This window comes from Agelaius tricolor, unplaced genomic scaffold (genome assembly GCF_023055355.1).
Source record: "Agelaius tricolor isolate 1412-34295 unplaced genomic scaffold, bAgeTri1.0.p SCAF_25, whole genome shotgun sequence".
In the NCBI taxonomy this organism is placed as follows: domain Eukaryota; kingdom Metazoa; phylum Chordata; class Aves; order Passeriformes; family Icteridae; genus Agelaius; species Agelaius tricolor.
Genome location: NW_027269285.1, coordinates 7,328,412 through 7,347,719, shown reverse-complemented (window position 1 = coordinate 7,347,719; position 19,308 = coordinate 7,328,412). Strand labels below are relative to the sequence as shown.

The following is a 19,308-nucleotide window of genomic DNA, read 5'->3' as shown; positions in this document are numbered from 1 at the left end:
CCCAGGATCCAACGCTGCTGAGCCCCACCAGAGCCTGGAGCTGCTCACCAGCACACAGCCTGCTCCCTCAGCCTTTCCAGCACACTGAATATTTTCCCCATCTCAGAGGAACAAAGTGGAGACAAAAGATTAATCTTCCACGGATTGTAAAACCCTTGGAGTGAGGGTGGTGGCGTCGGCTCAGCGCTGCTGGCAGCCCCGGCAGGCTCCAGCCATCCCTGCCCTCAGCCCAGCAAGGCAGCAAACCCACGGCTCTGGGGAGAATTACTCCTGATTTCCTTCTAGAAAAGCAAGATTAAAATCAGAACTGCCTGTAGACTTCCATGCCTTGTACAGCGCTCAGTCAGCCCTGGCTGGGTCCTGCTCTTCCTCCCACACTGCAGCCACGGCAAAAAAAACCCCAAACAAATACAAAAAAAACCTCCTCAGTAGCCTGGGAGGTGTTAAATGCATTCTTTTCATCTTTTTATGGCTCTCTTAAGCGTGTTTACCTCCCAAAGTTTTTACCGTGGAGGAAGCCAAGATATATAAGGACATTTGCCCTTTGTGTGAGGGCTGACCCAGTACAGAAGGGAATCCCCCACACCTGGGGAACTGCCAGGGATGTCTGTGGACCCTTCCCTTGCAGTATTGAGTGTTTTCAGTCCATTTTCCCTCACTGACTAATTTACAGCTCCAATCACTAATGGTTTTCATGGATTGCTTCATTATAGGCGGGGTGGATGGTGCTGCCTTGTCAGCAGGGCTGCCAGATGTTCCCTTTGTAACTCTCACCTCAGGTGCTCCCAACCTTGCCAAACTTTCACCTTTGCAGCTGGGACATCATCCTTGTGCTCTTTTCCAGTACTAGGACTGGCATCATCCCATGAAACTGGGAGAAGCAGGAGCACCTGGCCCAGGGCCAGGGATTCATGTGTGAGGTGGGGCACTGCTGGGCTGGGAGAATGTGACAAAAGGGTCAGGAGACACTGGGGAGAGCAGTGAGGGTCTCCAGGTGGTGCATGCACACTCACACAGCTTGAGCTGTCTGTGTCTTTGTTCTTGGCCTGCACAATGAGCACCAAACCAGCCCTTCAGCCTCTGGTGTGTAGGTGAGGCAGTTTGGGGTGTAGGGCCTCGTCTAAATCATGCCCAGGAGGACACCAAGGCTCTTTCCCAAGGCCTTGCTCCAAGGGCAGCACGTTTGCCCTGAAATAGGCTAACAAGGCTGGGGCAGCTGCCTGCCAGGAGCTGCAGGCTGGGGATGAGGGGTCCCATCCCACCCCACCAGAGTCACTGCTTTGGGAGCAGCCCCCAAGTTTTGGGGCTGATCTACTGCATCAGGTCCTCAGTGCCCCTGGTCAAGAGTATTTTATGTGTTAATGTTTTCACATCACATCAATTCTTCCCAGGCACCTGGTGGAAATCTCTCTAATGAGGACAGGCTGAGGGAACTGGGCCCTTCAGCCTCAAGAAGAGAGGGGGCCTCATCCATGTCTGTCAGTGTCTGAAGGGGGAATGTCAAGAAGATGGACCAGGCTCTTCCCAGCAGTGCCCAGAAATAGGACAAGAGGTGATGGGCAGAAATTGATGCCCAGGAAGTTCTACCTCAACATGAGGAAGACCTTCTTTAATTTACATGGACCCAGCACTGAACCATCTGCCCAGAGAGGGTGTGGAGTCTCCCTCACTGGAGATATTTCTCTGGACACGCTCTGTGCCATTGCTCTGGGATGACCCTGCTGGAGCAGGAAGGTTGGACCAGATGAGTTACTGTGGTCTTTTCCTGCCTGATCCATCCTGGGATTCTGTGAACCACCCAGCCCCATGAGCCAGGCAGCTCTGGGGCAGACTCTGGCCAAGGGCAGTGCTATTGCCTGGGAGGCTCAGCAGCAGGAACAGCACTTTTCCTCCCAAAACACTCCTGAGAGGCAGAGGAATATGACTGGTGAGCTGTGCTCCTTGCAGGAGGACCTGTGACACTGTGGGCTGAGCTCTGGAGCACCCTCTGCCTCCCACGCCTCAGCTGCGGTGAACCGGAAAAAATGAGTTTATCAAACTTGAAAAGGGAACCTGCATTGCTTCAGGACCTCCACTCCAGTGGAAGCTGCAATATACATTTTCTATAAGTGAATCTACATAGAAATAAATTAGCCAGAGCTCCTCCCTGAAATATCTGCTGTCCCTTCCTCATGCTGGCTGCTGTCTCTGCCTGGGGTATGTTTCTGTAGAATTGGGTTTGTCACCCTCTCAGCTGGAGAGCAGTGCCAGTCACCATCAACTGCAGGCTTCTTCCAGCAACAGTGGGAAAACTGGAAGTACCTGAAAAGTCAGGAGTTGGTGTTCACATGGGGAGAGTCACTGGGAGCAGGTTTGAGCCAGGTCATGGAGAGCTGGTGGAGTGAGGGAGCTGGGTCAGGTGCACTATGTTGGAAAGTCCTGCAGGTGTGGTGGTGGTGGTGACCCTTAGCTGGGTTGTACAGTGGATTTTGGGGACAACCCTTCTTTTACAGGTCAGGGTAGCTTGTCTGGTGCTGCTGGTGGTCTCTGCTGCATGGGGGTGCTGCTAAAAACAGTCATTTTGCAGCTGGAAGAAATCATTAAGTAGCCCATAGCAAAGAGGGATGTAAAGCCCTGTGGGGTGTAACTGGAGCTCTGGTCCACCTGGAGCTAGGCAGGAAGGGCACAGGGAACCTGGCTGAAAAGGGCAGTGAGACAGGTTGAAAAATCCTTGCAAAAGCACGAGAGCCTCCAGGATAAGCCCATTCCTGAAACAGGGATGCTCTGCCTTGTGTGTGGGGATGAGGAGCACTGAGGAGTGTGGAGTGTGGGATGTCCCAGGGACACAGTGAGGGACAGTGCTCAGGTGGTACCACACAGGAGATCCCTGGATCCTTTCTCTGTCTCCCTGCAGTGACAATTTACATCTCACATTTCCAAGGGCAAAGGCAGCCCAGCACAGCTGCCCCTCTCTGGACACAGTGCAGTGGTGGGAACAGTGTCAGTGGTTTCCACAGGTGTCAGGCAGGGATGTGTAATTCCAGGGCTCCTGCTGCTATCACACAGTGATAATCCTGATCCCACCAAAGTCAGTGGGCATGGAACTGCTGTGCTTCCAGCAGAGGGGCTGGGGCATGCTCAGCTTCCAGCTGGAAGTAGGGTGCTGGAGGGGGTCCAGGGAGCATCACTCTTAGGCAGCCCCCTTAGACCCCACAGCTGAGCTGCACCCATGCAGCATTCCCACCTCCTTCTATTGCTCCTGATATTTTTAATATTATTTTTGTGATGGAAACTTTACTTCTCCTCTTAACTTCTTAAGACACAGCTATTTCCTCTGGACTGCTTCCACTGCCCACAAACCTGCCCACTTCTCAGCCTGGAAATCTGACAAAACACCAACAGGCTGAGAGAGCTGGGCTGCTCAGCCTGGAGAAGAGCAGGCTCAGGGGAGACCCTCGAGCCCTGTCCAGTGCCTAAAGGGGCTCCAGGAGAGCTGGAGGGGGACTTGGGATAAGGGCCTGGAGTGACAGGACATGGGGGAATGGCTTTAAGCTGAAGGAGGGGAGATTTGGATTATATATAAGGGGGAAATTCTTTACTGCGAGGGTGGGCAGGCCCTGGCACAGGTGCCCAGATCAGCTGTGGCTGCCCCTGGATCCCTGGCAGTGTCCAAGGCCAGGCTGGACAGGGCTTGGAGCAGCCCGGGACAGTGGAAGGTGTCCCTGCCATGGCGGGGGTGGCACTGGATGAGCTTGAATGTCCCTTCCCGCCCCTGCCCCGGGCGGCAGCGGGGACGGAGCCGCAGCGCGGGGGTCCGGCGGTGCCGGGGCTGCCGAGGGGGCGGCGCTGGCCCCGGGGGAGGCGGGGACGGAGCGGGGCGGTGCCGGGGCGGGCCCGGCGCCGGGCGGGCGGGCGGAGAGGTGCCGAGGGAGGCATCGCCGTGCGAGCGGCGCCCCGTGTGCCTCCTGCGGCCCCGGCCAGCAGCCCCGGGCCGGGGCATGGAGGCGGCGCACAGCATCCCCGTGCACGACGTGCTCCGCCGCTTCGGGGTCAGCGAGAGTTGCGGGCTCAGCCCGGAGCAGGTCCGCCGCAACCGGGAGAAGTACGGCCCCAATGGTCAGTGCGGCGCGACGGGATGGGCACGGGGAGTGGGACGGGGCAGCGCTAACGGGACACCGGCATCCCCGCTGGGACCCGACCGGGACCCTCCCGACCGGGACCGGGGTGGGGACCGGGACCGCGACTGAGACCGGGATCCTCCCCGCCGGAATCGGGATGGGGACCGGGATCGGGATGGCGACCGGGGTCCTCCCCACCGATATGTGGACTGGGATCCTTCTCGCTGGGATGGGGATGTGGACCTGGACCCTCCCTGCCGGGATGGGGATATGGACCGGGATCGGGATGGGTACCGGGATCGGGATGGGTACCGGGATCCTCCCCGCCGGGATGGGGATGGGGACTGGGATCCTCCGCACCGGGATGGGGACCTGGACCGGGATCCTCCTCGCCGGTACCGGCAGGGTCCGGGGTGCTGCCGTGGGTCCCCCCCGAGCATCCTCCCGGCCCCGGCTGTGCGGAGGATCGCTGGGGATGTGCCGCCGGACACCTGTTGATCAGGGCAATATTTATCGGCTTTAATTAAAGGCTAATTGCTGCGGGTTCGGGCGGCCAGGAACGTCGGCAATTAGCGGGGTGTTAATTCCGCTGGCGGAGTGACAGAAAGCGGGGAGGGACAGCGATATCTCGTTACCAGGAAGGAAAGAGGGGAAGGTCTCGTTGCCTGCGGGTGACCGAGGGAAGCCCTAAAGAGCCATGAGAGGTGTCCTGGGGGGGATCTCGCTCGCCCCCACCGCAGCCCTGGCTGTGGGTGCTGTGGGACAGGCAGCGGTGGTGGGGACACCGTCCGTGTGTGTCCTGCCCTGCCGGTGTCACACTGACCCGGGGACCCTCTGCGAGCACCTGGGCATCTTCACGGCGCTGAGAAGGGGAATTTGTAAATGTTTTGAGAGTGCTCAGTGTGCCCAGGAAGGGCTGGCTGGGGTGCCTGCACCTACCCAGGTGATTTTAGGGTGGCTTTGTTGAGGCTGTGACCGAGGTGGATCTGCATGGGAAACAGGAGGGGTTAGGGTGGTTTGCTGCAGTGCTTTGGGGCCGTGAGTCCCTTCTCAAACTTCTGCAGGAGCTCCGTGTATAAAGTCTCTCCTGGGCTGGAGCTTGTTGCATCTGCTTTTTGCCCGATCCTCACGGATGAGGCGAAGGGAAGCCTGAGTAGATGCTGGCAGGATTGCTGTCTGCATTTCTGTTTGTTAGGTGGGATCAGAGGGCTGTGACTCCCCCAGCCCTGTGAGCAGCTGTCCTGTGCTGAGCTGTGCTCAGGGCCCCCCATCCCAGCAGTGCTCCCTGTCCCAGGCAGCTTCAGCTCAGTTCCCTGGGCCAGCGTGGTCAGGGCTGCCCTTGGGAGCTCTTGCCATGGAGCAGCTGCACAAGCTGCGAGCAATGGAGCATCACACCTGCTCCTGCTAGGCTTGATTTTGGAGAAGGGCAGCTGGGGACCTGTCTGGTTAACTGGGAGGAGCCCCTCTGCTTTGGGGGCTGAAGGCAAAATGCATCCTAAATGCAAAATACATCCTAAATGCAAAATGCATCCTAAATGCAAAATACATCCTTATCATCAGGCTGGTCTGATCTCAGGGTACAATTGCAGCCGGTTTCTGGCCCCACAGGAGCATGTGGCTGAGGGGTGGCCTGTGCTGTGCAGCAGGGTGCCACCATGGCCATCACCAGCGTGGGGCTCCTGGTGGCTTTGTCCCTCTGCTGTTTGCCCAGGTGAATCATCATCCCTGAGTCAGGCACGTTGGCTGCTCGGTGGCACCGGGCTCTGCCTTGACAAAGGGAGCTCAGGGCTGTGACGTAGGTGCAGAGCTAAGGGTTAGTGGTGGTAATTAGTTTGCCTTTAATTTTTTTTTCTTTTTTGCTTCCTCCTCTTGCAAGCTGTGGCTCTGTGCTCTCCTGGCTTAGCAGTTTGCTCCCCGTGCACCCCAGCTTTGGGTTTCTCACGGGCTGTTGTTTCACAGGAGCTGCTGACTTTGGGGTGTCCTGTGCCCTTCACCTCCCAAGCACAGCTCTGCAGCTCCTGTACTGCACAGCTTGCAGTGATGTGCCTGAATCTTGAGGGCAGTGACATGGGCAGTGCAACCCTCAGTGAAATGTGGTCGAAGGTTTTCAAGAATTCTGAACTTCTGCAATTTCTGAGCAGTATTTATATTTTTCTCATGGTGCAAATGAGACATAGACAGTTTAGACCAGCTTAAAACCATGCAGATAGGGACCTGTGTGGTTTGCTTGGTTTAAAACCTTAGTTTTAAGCAGAAAGTGGGGGTTTTTTCCAGCATGGTGAGAACTTGCAGGTTGTGTTGTGGCAGCAGGCACCTTGAGGGTCCTGTTTGGGAGAGCTGCTTGGGGTGAGGGTGCCACAGGGGAGCAGCTTGGCACAACGAGCTGGGCTGTATTAAATTGCATTTCAATTTAGGTTTAAATTAAACTCTAGCAGCAGAAGTGTGGGGCAGTTTGGTGACTTGTTTGAGCTTGCACAGAAGGGGAAGAAAAATCTTGTGTGGCTCGAAGTGCAGAGCAGGCCTTGAGCTCCAGCTACTTTCATTTTCGCACCCTCCTGTCTCACATTCATTCATTTCCTTCTGATCTTGAACTTCAAACTGCCAGTGTGGTCGTGAATCACAATCTAAAATACATCATCTCTCTGAAAAACTGCTCCTGACATGCTTCACAGAGCTGCTGGCTCTGCTTTTTTATTGCATTTAAAAAAATACGAGCTGCAACGAGCTCTGACGTTAAGTGAGAAGCAGCCATCATTGGTGTGACTGATACAAAATTATTTCATTTTTTGGGGGCGGTATTCTTTTGGAGCTTAAAATTGTTGTTTTTTCAGATCCAGGGCTCACAAACACATTTGCAGGAGGAAGCAGAGAGCAATAGTGATTATTTGGTATCTCCAGCTCGTGGCTGGGGAGCCAAGCAGTGTGGTACAGATTACTGGAGTGGAAGGAGATATTTCTCCATTAGGAAGAGCTTGTGTTCTTGTTTCAGCTCTGTCATCAGTGCTGTCAGCATGGCCTTTCATTTGCCAAGGAAACTGGAGAAGCCACAGAACATTTAGGTCTCACCATGGCAATTCTGAATCTCCCAAGTCAATTTTAATTAATGAATGCTTTGGATGTCTCACATGTGCCTGGCAGGTGCTTCCCTATACCTCATCCCATCCACCAGCTCCAAGCTCCACAGGTTGTTTGTTTTTTGGTTTTTACCACAAAATTAAAAAAAAAAATCCAAACAAACAAAAATAACCAAATGCACATCTGTTATTTTATAACAGACTGAGCAGGAGGGTACAGGCATGCACCCTTCCTAAATGTAAAACCAGGGGCACAATTTCCCATGAAATTATTTGATTTTTGCCAAGGAAAGACAGATGTAAACAGGAGCTGCTTTGTGGACAGACAAGTGATTTTTCTGTTTTAAATATAGCTCTGATTTATCTCTTCTAAATGGATTTCTGAGTGTAAATGAGCATACATTTCAGGCAGGATATTGCAGGCATTAATGTGTATGCATAATTTTATTTGCTCCATTGGTAACCTAAATGGGCTGTGAATGTCAGCAGAGTCAAACTCAAACTGTGCTTCAGCATAGGGGTGTTTATCTCGTCTTTCATCTCCTCTGACTCTGAAGCAGAAGCTCTGCTGTGGTTGGAAACTCGGCTGGGCAGGACCATCCTGCCTGTGGGCCCTCCTTGGGGCTCACCCATCCTCTTCTCTCCCTGCCCTGCTCTGGGGGTGACCCCATCGTGCTCCCCCGTGCTCTGCAGATCCCCTGCCTTGCTGCAGGTGCAATGGGGCTGTGTCTAAGTGTTATTCAAACCTGCCTTAGCTCAAAGCTCACCAGCAAATTTGCTTGTTTTCTCCACCACACCTCCCTGTGTCTCTGCCAGCCTCACTCAGGATGCCCAAATCCTTGTGTGTGTTTTCCCACGTGCGTGCCCAGCCTGCCTGGGCGGGAGGAGGAGACGTCCCCGAGCCCAAACCCTGCTGGGCTGTGCTGCTCCTCTCCTCAAACCCACCAAGGCTCTTTCTCGAGGCATGAGCACACATCTGAGCCCCTGTTTTGCTGGAAACACCGTTGATAGCTGATTTATTTGCACCCTTTTCCCGGGATGTGTGTGTGTCTGCGCCTGCGGCGGGGGCTTGACGTTGAATTCGCTGCTGGCGGTTGCTAACGAGCCAAGGTTATGCTCCAGCTCTCTCTTGACAATAATAAAAAGAAAAAAAAAACAGAAATAAAATTTCTATTTCACGCTGAAGTATTTGAGGTGGCAGCAAGAAGAGGAAAAGCAGCATTTTCTGACTCATCAAACTCTGCGCTCTGTTCCTCTGTGCATCGCCCACCTTTCCCACCCCCGAAACACACGCTGAACAGTCTGATTCATAAACATGCTATGGGTTGGGTTTTTTTTTTTTTTTTCTCCTCCTCCAAATCCTTTCCCTGAGGAGACATGCTGAGGCATTCAAACCTTGGGAGTGACTTCAAATTTGGGGAGACACTACACAAAGTTTTCGTAATTGACAGGGAAACTTGGGATTTTCATCTCTGTGCCATCCTCTGAGGTTACCTGCATTCACACCTACCTTTAAAAAACACTGTGAATCAAGAGCAAGGTTCAGAAAAACTGACATCTGCTGTCTGAATGCTGCAGGAACCAGGGAAGGAAGGTTTGCAGAGCCATAAGACACAGAAACTTCTGTGGGAGAAGGGATTGTGCCTGCAGGTCTTGTGTTTACCCCTGGGCTTAGTCTGCCTTGTGGCACAAGTGTTATTTCATGAGTGTTCTTATTTCATTGCTGGTTTTAAAGCTGGGGGTGGTAGAGCTGGTGCTACAAAACACTGATTTAAGAGGAGCTGGATGCACTGTGGATGCCCAGATACTGGCTTGGGATGTGCTGCTTCCAGTAAGGGGCTGGAATGTGTCCTCCAAAAACACCATTAGGAGCAAAATACCCCCCTTCTCCCAGGGTAATCCTTTTCCCCAGTAACTCAGGTGTCTCTTTTGAAGTCCCTACTCCAGCCAAGAGTATATGGCCATCCTAGAGCCATGCTTGCCATCACCACAAAGTCACACCTCTGCTCTTTGCCATTTCAGCACCATTGGGCTTTCTGCATGCTTTAAGCCTTTTCTTACCTCCAGATCTGATTTGAAGTGTTCCATTTCTGTGGTCATCTCCCCCCAGGGTAAATCCCTGAAAAATCCTATTGATAATTATGTTGCAAATAAGTTTCCCTTTCTAAAAGCTTCCCTCAAACCCATTTTTCTTGAGTAAAAAGCCTCGCTCCATGCCTGCTGCTGCTGTTGCTTTCTTCCTCCCAAGGAGAATTTTAATTTTTGAGAAGCATCCAAGCTGCTGCCTTTTCACTCTGCGTTTGCTCTGCTCCTGCAGAAGGGATGGTGTGAGAACAGGAGGCTCCTGGCTGTGGCTTGGCTTTGTCCTGGCACAGCCACAGCCCAGGTGATGCCTCTGGCGTGGTCCCCATGGCACATCCCTGAAGAGGGGCCAGGGGTGCAAATGCTGGCACAAAACAGGGCTGAGCAAGGCTCAGGGCTGGGCAAGGGAGACTTCAAGTGCCTTAAAGCAGGTGGTTGTTGTTTCTGGTGGTGGCAGCAGCTCTCAAGAGCTGATCCTCTCTGCACAAAAGCTCCCTGGAGAGCAGCATTGCCAGGGCTGCCCTGCGATTTGCATCAGGGATCTGAACTGCCCATCAAAGGGCATCAGGAGCCTCACAGGGCTGCTGCCAGCCCCGAGGTGCTTCTGTTCTCACAGCCCTGAAAAATGAGGTGGTTTGATGCTTTTTTGTGTGCTCAAACCTCTGGAGGAGCCAGCTTTGATTTTTCTCCCACACACAGCGCTCGCAGAGTCAGTTGGGATGCTGATACCCCTCCAAAATGCTGTTGGGGCTTTTTTTAGGGTTATTTTTTGTGAGCTATGAGCCAGGTGCTGAGTGTTTGCATCCTGTGCCCTTTTCCCAGCTGGTGCTTCCCCACTCGTGGGGAAGGGAGCAATGCAGGCAGCCCCTCCTGCTCAGCTGAAGCACCTTGGGATGGAGAAAGAGCTGATGCTGAGGGCACTGGGATGGGTGGGAGGGATGGGTGGAGGAGAAGGGGCCTGTGGCCACTCTGGGTGGGTGGGTGGCAGCAGGACAGAGCTGTCTGGGGGTTCAGTCCAACCCAGTGCAATGTTAACACGTAGAAAACTCAGCAAGGACCAACCCCACATTGGTGTTGAATGGGATTGAAGCCCATTCATTATTCTGTATATGATAATATTTTTTTTGGGTGGTATTGTTACTCATGATCTTTTTTTTTTTTTTTTTTTTTTTTTTTGTATTTTGGTGTTGGCAGCACTGGAAGTAGAAAGTACATCAATAACCTATATTTTAAAAAAATCCCCAGTGCTCAGTGGAACTGTTAGTACCAGTTACCTCGCTGCAAAACAGGTAGCAGAGATCTGGTCTGGATCTTTTTTTTGTATTTCAATGTTGATAGCACTGTAACTAGAAAGTACATCAATAACCTATATTTTAAAAAAATCGCCAGTGCTCAGTGGAGCTGCTGTTGGTGCCAGTTACCTCGCTGCAAAACAGGTAGCAGAGATCTGGGCTGGAAGTGTAGAAATGTTGAAAGAAGCGGGGCCAAACAGCAGCAGAGAAAATTGTGGTTACTCCAGTGTTTCCATGACGTGAGCGAGCACCGGAGGCTGCTCCGTGGGCGCTTAACCCCTGGCGGGCCGGGCTGCAGCAGCGCTGCCTGGAGGCTCCCAATTCCCTTCAGGATTCATGGGATTCGTGCTGATGGTCCTCTCCATGACCGCCCTTAGCCAGCTCCTGAAAGAAGGGAGGACTCATCCGAGTCCATTGAGATGCTGAGTTAATCCTCAGCAGCGATTAACCTGGTGTCTGTAACCAGCATTTGCTGCTTTGCCGTGGGAACCTCCCGGTTTCTGAGGTTTGGCTGCTCGTTATCACTCCATAAAAACCTTTTCTCTTTCTCACCCGCAGAGGTGGCGAGTGTGAGGTCAGGCTGTGGTTTGGTGGTGATCCCACCTGCCCGGTCCAGCACGTCCCTGGACATTCAGGGCATGGGGTGGCATCAGTTTGTGACCTGGGATGGCTGAAGGCTGAAGCGTTGTAGCTCTTGTTAAAGTCCAGATCTACGGTAGTCTTAAATCTACGTGTCACTGCTCTGATCATCAGAATGCTCCTAAAATTTAAATGCTCGGAAATGTGCTGGATGTGCTGATGCAGGTCCTGGCTTTGTACCCTCTGGTCCTACCTGAACGCACTTGAGATGATATATACCCTTATATTTATATTTATATATCCCATTTGAGATTTTATATACATGTTTTTCATTTGAGATTCTATATGTGTGTCCCATTTGAGACACACACACATATGTGCTCCATTTGAGAGTAATGTATTTCCTATCTGAGATTTTTATATCTATGCATATATATATCTCCCATTTGAGACTGTTTATATGTATATAATTTCCCATTTGGGATTATAGATGTATGTCTTATTTGATAACCAAAAATATAACTTATTAACCCACTGATAACGTATGTATTATATATATGTATGTATTATATATGTAGTATATTTTTAATATATATATCTGTATGTATACATACATATATATAATACATATACAGTATCTATATACACAGTGTATATATATGTGTATAATTTCCCATTTGAGATTATAGATGTATGTCTTATTTGATAAGCAACTAGTATAACTTATTAGCCCACTGATAACCTATATGTATATATAAAAATGTATTTCATATATATAATATTATATAATATTTATATATATTTATGTATATATCTAAAATATATATACAGTATATATATATGTGTGTATAATTTCCCCTTTGAGATTATAGGTGTATGTCTTATTTGATGACCAACTAATACAACTTATTAACCCACTGATAACATACAAATTATATATAATATATATTATACATGTTTATATATATGTATATACACATACATATATAAAAATATATATACAGTATATATATGTGTGGACAATTTCCCATTTGAGATTATAGATATGTCTTATTTGATAACCAACTAATATAAGTTATTAACTCACTGATAACATATAAATTATATCTATATTTATATATATTTATATGTATGTATACATATATATAATATATATGCAGTATATATACACAGTATGTATATATATATATATAAAAAATTTTCCCCCCCATACAAACATTTGCAAGTACGTATGGGACACCTTTGAACAAACCCCCTTTCTGGAGGGAAGCCGAGCGAGGCAGTGCAAAGCTGTGTCCCTGTGGGAGCCGGCCGGTCCCTGCCGGAGGGGGAAGGTGCCGGTGCCGGTGTTTGGGGAGGAAATCCGCTCCTCGCTCCGCGTGTCCCCCGTGCCCCTGGGTTCCTGCCCGCGGTATTTTTGCCTCGGGTGTTTCCTGCTGTTGGAGCGCTCCGTGTGTGTCACACCGGGGGAGGCGGGGAGGGATGGCGGAGCCCTCCGTGGATCCGGGCTGGCTTTTCCCTGTCCCCGATCGCGCTCCGCTCACCCGGGGCTCCCCAAAGGCGGCTGTGCCCGGGCTGCCCGGGAAAGCTGTTCCAGTCCCCGCAGCTGCTCCGTGTCCTCCCGGGGTCATGAATGGCCAAAACGCATTTTTTCCTTTGTTTTGTTTTGGTTTGGGTTTTTTTTTTTTTCCTTGTGTTTCTGGAGGAACCCCCTGGAGCGCTTGCAGAGCTGTCCTCAGAGCAAATGCAAGGCTCCGGATTTTTTGTGTTAGGTGCGTGCTTTATTATACAGGGTAGGTTTAAAAATTAATAACAACAACAACAACAACAATAATATAGGGCTAAACAGAAGGCCCACATTATTATTATTATTATTATTATTATTATTATTATTATTATTATTATTATTATTATTATTATTATTACTTTGGGGGTTGTTTGTTTTGGTTTGTTTTGTATCTTTCTTTTTCTGGTTTGGAAACAGTTTTCCTTGCATGGGTCGGCGATAAAAATCACTTGTTTTTTGGGAAGGCTGCGTGGGTGGGGGAGATTCTCTCCTCTTCTGCTTTCCTTCGAAAGGGGAGTGAAAGCTCAGAGATGCTTGAGGAGGAGCTGGGCTGAACTGGGCAGTGCTGGGCTGAGCTGGGCTGTGCTCAGTTGAGCTGGGCTGGGCTGAGCTGAGTTTAGCTGAGCTGAGTTTAGCTGAGCTGAGCTGAAATGAGCTGGGCTGGGCTGAGTTTAGCTGGGCAGTGCCCGAATCCCCGGGGCCCGGCTCGGCTGGAGCTTTGCCCAGCAGGAGCCGCCGGGCAGCCGAGGTCGGGATAACCCTCCCCTCACCTGCCTGTCTGCACTTTCCTTTTTCCATTCTGCTGCCTCCCAAGTCAACACCAGGGCTAAATTAAGGAATCTGTGGGGAGAGAGTGGAAAAGTAAAAATGGAAAAGGCTGGCTCAGCAGGGCAGGCGGGAGAGGGGAAGTGATGGAGCTCCGTCCATCCCTGGGCCGTCACTGAGGGTTCCCCTCGGGCCATCCTTGGGGTGTTCTTTGGGGTTTTGCAGTTTTTCTGGGCTTTTCCATGCTTTGAGAGCCAGGGATCTCCTGTGCTCCCCTCCAGAGGGGGTTCCTGCAGTGACCCAGGAGAAGGGGCTGCTCTGCAGCGCTGGTTCAGACCCACTCTGGGGTTCCTCTTCTGTTTATGAAGCCTAATGCAAATTATTCTTCCCTTTTCCACTCAAATATATTTAGATTTCCCTGTATTTATATATATATACGATTTTATCCTTATGCACAAATATATGCTGGTATCATGTTTGTATACATATATGTATAACCTTTCATCTTTATAGGCCTTTATAAAGCCTAATTCAAATTATTCTTCCCTTTTCCACACAAATGTATTTTGATTTCCCTGTATTTTTATATATATATATATATATATATATATATATATTATCCTTATGCACAAATATATGTTGGTATCATGTTTGTATACATATATGTATAATATTTCATACATATATGTATAATATTTCATCTTCATAGTCACACCCACAGATATTATGTATCTGTGGGTGATTATGTATCTGTGGGGAAGGTGATTATGAAAAAACCCAAGAAGGGACTCATATTTCCAGGGATCTCCAAGTATCTCATTCCAGGAAAGGAGCTCCTTCAACTACACAGGAATGTGTGATCCTCAGAGAGTTCATCCATGAAAAGCATTAATTGTCCAACTCACCCCTTTTTCCCATCCAGAAAAACAGATCCTTTCTATCCTACAGAAATTTTTTTCTTGTGATATAATCCAAACTAAGGGCCGGGTAGACTTCATTTTCCATGAAAACCCATCCAAGAGGATTGCTGAAAATAGACTGTTCTCTGAGAACAGATACCAGAAAAAGCAAAGGGAGGGGTGGAGGCAGGTCATCTGGGGCAAGGAGTTCTGCAAAATAAATTCATGATTGATAATCTCAGTTTGAGTTAAAAGCAGCCCATGTGGATTGAGGGATACATTACCTTGGATGTGTTTTATCATCCTGATTTTATTTATCATGGGAGATGGCTTGGGATGGGATGCCATGTTCAAACTTTGATATTCCCCACAGGTTTGCCATGACAGAAACATTTCCTCCAGAAAACAAACAAATGGAAAAAAGACTCCAACCCAACTCCCTCCAGACCACAGCACATGGAGGATGGAGCTGGATCCATTCAGCCCCGAGCTTGGGGCAGGGAATTTTTCCACCCCATGTTCACAGTCTGGGTGTTCATGATCCAGAAATGCACAGTTTGGGCCCTGGGGCTTGGCTGTGAGCAGCAGCAGGATTGATTAAAACATATTAATTAAAAGATAGCAATTGAAACAAATATCAGCATTTGGAGGGGTCAGGGTGAGCAGGTTCCTCATCTTGGCAGGGAAGGGGAAAAGATGCAGTTTGGATTTAAAAGCAATATCCCATAGTTCTTATTGGTTTTTGTTTTGGTTTGGTTTTGGGTGGGGGTTTTTTTTGTTTGTTTTTTTGGGGGTTTTTTTGGGTTTTGTTTTTTCTTTCTTTTTTAAATGGACACTGCAGGTTTGAGGCTCTGTTTCAGTAACTTTACTTACCTTTGTAATGTAATTTATTATTTCTGTTTCTTACTTATTTTCATTACTTATTGGTATATTTTCCAAGGCATACAAATGTGATATCCTTAATGGTTGCTTACCATGGAAGTTGCTTGTCTCAGTGTTGAGGGATGTTGGAGCTGCTCCTGGGGGAGGGAGTTCTGCTGTTCCCCCACTGAGCACAGCAGCATTTGCTGTGTTCTGAGCAGCATCTCTCCTCCAGAATCAAACACATCCCTTTGGAAAAATTCATCCTAGTTTCATTTTCTTACCTGGAGTCTTTTCAGTTCAAATATTTTTTGGAAAAATAGGATTTTTCTTAAATCCTTTGGGATTTTTAGGGAAAAAAATCCCAAACATGGACCCACCTTGTTGTTTTCCAGTTCTTGCAGGATTCATCTGAAAGGCTCAGCCCAATTTTGGTTCCTCCCCTGGGGTGTTTGAAGGTGCTGGGCTCTCTGTGAGCTGACCTGGCAGTGGGGGCATCACTGGGGCTCCTGGCACTGCCACCTCTGCAGCTCCTGTGCTTGGTTTCCTAAACTGCTGCCCAGCACTGCCAGGAAAATCACAGTTATTGAGTTTTCTCACTGGGTGTTGGAGCTGCTGCAAGTGAACAAAGTTTGTCCAGTGTGCCTGGAGGGGGCACAGACTCCCCCTTTGCACTGCCCCTGGCCTGGCTGGGGCTTTCTGGTCACTCTGCTGGGTCTGGGGGTGGCTCTGGGGGCAGGGAGCATCTCAGGGGTGTGGGGAGCAGCCAAGGGCTGCAGCAGAGCCCAAAACAATGAGACAAAGATTCCCTATTTACTTAACACTTAGCTGAAGAATTAGGTTTAGGGTGATAAATGAGGAAATAAAACGATATTTCTAGGGTGGAAGAAGAGAATGTATTGAGGTTGCAGCATGTGCCTTGGTTGGGGTTGTGGTAATTTTGGCAGAGGGTTCCCAGGTGAGGCAGAGTCACTCCCCTGCCTTTCCCTGCAGTGATGGAAAGGGTCTGCTTGAACCAGAGGTAGGAAGAAGCAAAAAATACCCAACATGACCCCAAAACTAAAAAAAATTCATGGAACCTTTAGCTTTATTTTCTTCAGCTTCTGTAGTGGTTGTGGGGTTTTTGGTTTGTTTTCTCCTTTTTCCAAAACCGTTACTATTTCAATGCCGATTTTTAGCTTTTCCACCCGGGAGCCGGAGCTGGAAATTCTTTCCACTGCGTTGGTGCAGGAGGGAACAAACTGCTGCTTTTAGTTTGCTCAAATAATCCATCCCTGGCTGGAGCCATGGGTTTCCTCCTTCCCACTCCCTCCCACTCCCAGAGCAATCCCAGGATCTGCTGGGGGTGCTGATGGGGACAGGGCTGAGGGATGTGGCTTCCAACCCCATTTCCCTGAGGTTTTTCCTTTAAATGTCTCCAAGACTTTATTCTTGCAAACACCACGTGGGCACTGGAGGGGCAAGCCCAAGTGGCAGCTTCATTTTTCAGAGCAAAATGGGCAAAATCTTCTGTCCTTGTGTTCCTGGCATTGAGGAAGGGAGGTGGGATATTGGCAAGGAACCAATTTGTTTTTCTGTGGCATGGGAGGAGGATGCTCAGGGCTGGGCAGGGTTCATGGACCCCCCTGAACTGCAGTGAGGGGAAGCTTGTGCTGCCCAACATTTTGGGGATGAGCCATTTGCCAAGAATAAAGGAAGGGAAGTTTAAAGTGGGATGGGTGAGGCTTTCCTTATTTATTTCACACTGCTTCTTGGACCATTGGTCAGATGCCACACTCCCTCCTCCATTCCTGTTTCCCTGTCCCTGGACAGTGGGACATGGGGGTGGTGGCTTCTCCTTCAGCACGGGGATGTCACTTTTGATTTTCTGGGGGGAAGGAGATAGCACAGGGCTGGGTTTGCTGGTGCTTTGGTGATCTTGGGGGGCACATCCAGGATAACTGCATTTCCTAGTCCCTGACCTGCTGAGATCAGCTCAGCTGGCCAAAAAAGGAACAAATGAGCTTTCAGCTTTCCCCTCTGACTGAGCAGTGGGTGCCTGGTGCCCCCAGCTCTCCACTGGGACCCCATCACTGTCCTGGGGTGATTGATGGTGCTGGGCTGGGTTCAGAACCTGTGAGTCTGAGGGTGGCATGAGCAGCTGGTCTGGAGCTCTGTCCGCCCCAGCAAGCCTTGTGACCCAAACCAGAAATTTTTGGGGCTGAATTTTTTGCCAGCCATTGACAGAGTCCAGGTGCCAGTGAGGAAAGCGGTTGGATCATTTTACCCTAAAGCATTGCCTGGAAAACAGCAAGGATGTTTCTGGCCCTTAAACCTCTGCTTATCCCTCCTCATGTGCTACTCACCCATCCCCAGCTGCTGCCTTCCCCAGCTGGGCTGAATTTGCTTATTTTTGGGGCAGGGGATCCCCCAGCCAGGAGGGTTCTGGGCTTTTGCAAAGGGCAGGGCAGGGCTGGAGCAGGGGTGAATGCTGGGGAATGACAGGAACAGCAAAGCAGTGGTGTTTGCCATGGGAGGGGGGTTGTATCTTGTTTATTTGATCTTTCTGATGCCTTTTGAAGCAGCCCTGAATGAGTGGCTGTCGCTGGTGTGAGCAAACCTCACCTGGCACACAGGAAAAAGCAGCTGTGAGGCGATAGGCAAATAAGGGCTGGGGCTGGAGGGCTCCCCACCCAGGGCACACCCAGAGCCACCACAGCAGGAAACCACCCCTGGCTTTGGGAGCAGCTCCTTGGGGGTGTTGGAGGACAGGGTGAATCCCCTGGGATTGTCCCCAGTTGTGGTACAAAGCAGGGCTTGGCTTGGCTGTGGCATTCCCCAAGGATGGGGATGGGTGCCCCATCCCTGGAAGTGTTCAAGGCAGCTTGGACAGGGCTTGGAGCAACCTGGGATGGTGGAAGGTGTCCCTGGCCAAAGCAGGGGGTTGGAACAAGATGATCTTTAAGTTCTCTTTCAACCCAAACCAGTCTGTGATTCTGTGCCCCCAGTGCTGTGCCTGTACCCCTGAGGTGGTTTTTAATGCAGGGTTATTGCCTGTGCTCCTTGCCTGGCAGGGGCTCAGCACAGCTGGAAATGCTGCTGGCTGCAGGCCTGGGGCTTTCCCTGCAGCTGTGCCCCCCCAGGGCTGGGGTTTCCATGCTGGCTGCTCAGAGTCAGTGCCCCCCATGCCAAGGGGGTGCCCCAGGACAGCCCCTCACCCTGCTGGGTCTTGGGGGGCCGCCTGCCTGAGGGGTTTAACCTTTGGGGCTCTCTGGGGAAAGGCTAAGCGAGCTTTGGGGGGTGTGTGCCCCCACACTGGTGCAGTAGCACGTGGGGATCACAGAGTCACAGAATGATGGGGTTGGAAGAGACCTCTAAGATCATCGAGCCCAACACCTCAACCAGACTGTAGCACCCAGTGCCATGTCCAGGCTTTCTTCAAACACATCCAGAGATGGTGATTCCAGCACCTCCCTGGGAAGAGCATTCCAGTACTTTATTATTCTCTTGGTGGAAAATTTCTTCCTAATATCCAACCTATCCCTTCCCTGCCGTATCCTGAGACTGTGTCCTCTGCCTCTGTCAGAGACTGACCCCACCTGTCTCCAACCTCCCTTCAGGATAACTGCATTTCCTCGTCCCTGACCTGCTGAGATCAGCTCAGCTGGCCAAAATAGGAACAAATGAGCTTTCAGCTTTCCCCTCTGACTGAGCAGTGGGTGCCTGGTGCCCCCAGCTCTCCACTGGGACCCCATCACTGTCCTGGGGGGAAACAATGGTGCTGGGCTGGGTTCAGAACCTGTGAGTCTGAGGGTGGGAGCTGTAGAGAGCAATAAGGTCCCCCCTAAGCCTCCTCTTCTCCAGGCTAAACAGCCCCAGCTCCTCCAAACGTGGGATGTGGGGGCAGAGGCTGAAGCAGGCAGGGTCCCTTTAGCTGCACCCTGAGGGGGCCACTGTGCCTGAGCAGAGCCACCCCAGCCCCTGGCACAGGGGGCAGGGCCAGCTCCAGGGATGCTGTGGTGCTCAGGAGCTGTGCAGAAAGGGAAGTTGTAAGAGCCTGAATGAGAGATGTGGGACTCCAGGCAGTCTCCAAAATGCAGTTTATTACATCCA

At 50.5% G+C, this 19,308-nt stretch overlaps 1 protein-coding gene across 3 annotated transcripts in view; it reads left to right on the top strand.

Moving 5' to 3' along the window:
• Positions 1–3,860: 3,860 nt before the first annotated feature.
• The window catches only part of ATP2A3 (ATPase sarcoplasmic/endoplasmic reticulum Ca2+ transporting 3), a 61,917-nt gene continuing 46,469 nt past the window's right edge, over positions 3,861–19,308 (top strand). For 2 of the 3 annotated variants that reach the window (XM_071447977.1, XM_071447979.1), the window contains exon 1: positions 3,861–4,095. In XM_071447977.1, the coding sequence (XP_071304078.1) occupies positions 3,978–4,095 (118 nt within the window). In that variant the 5' untranslated portion in view covers positions 3,861–3,977. The remainder of the gene's footprint in view (positions 4,096–19,308) is intronic. The other variant, XM_071447978.1, reaches the window with a different exon arrangement.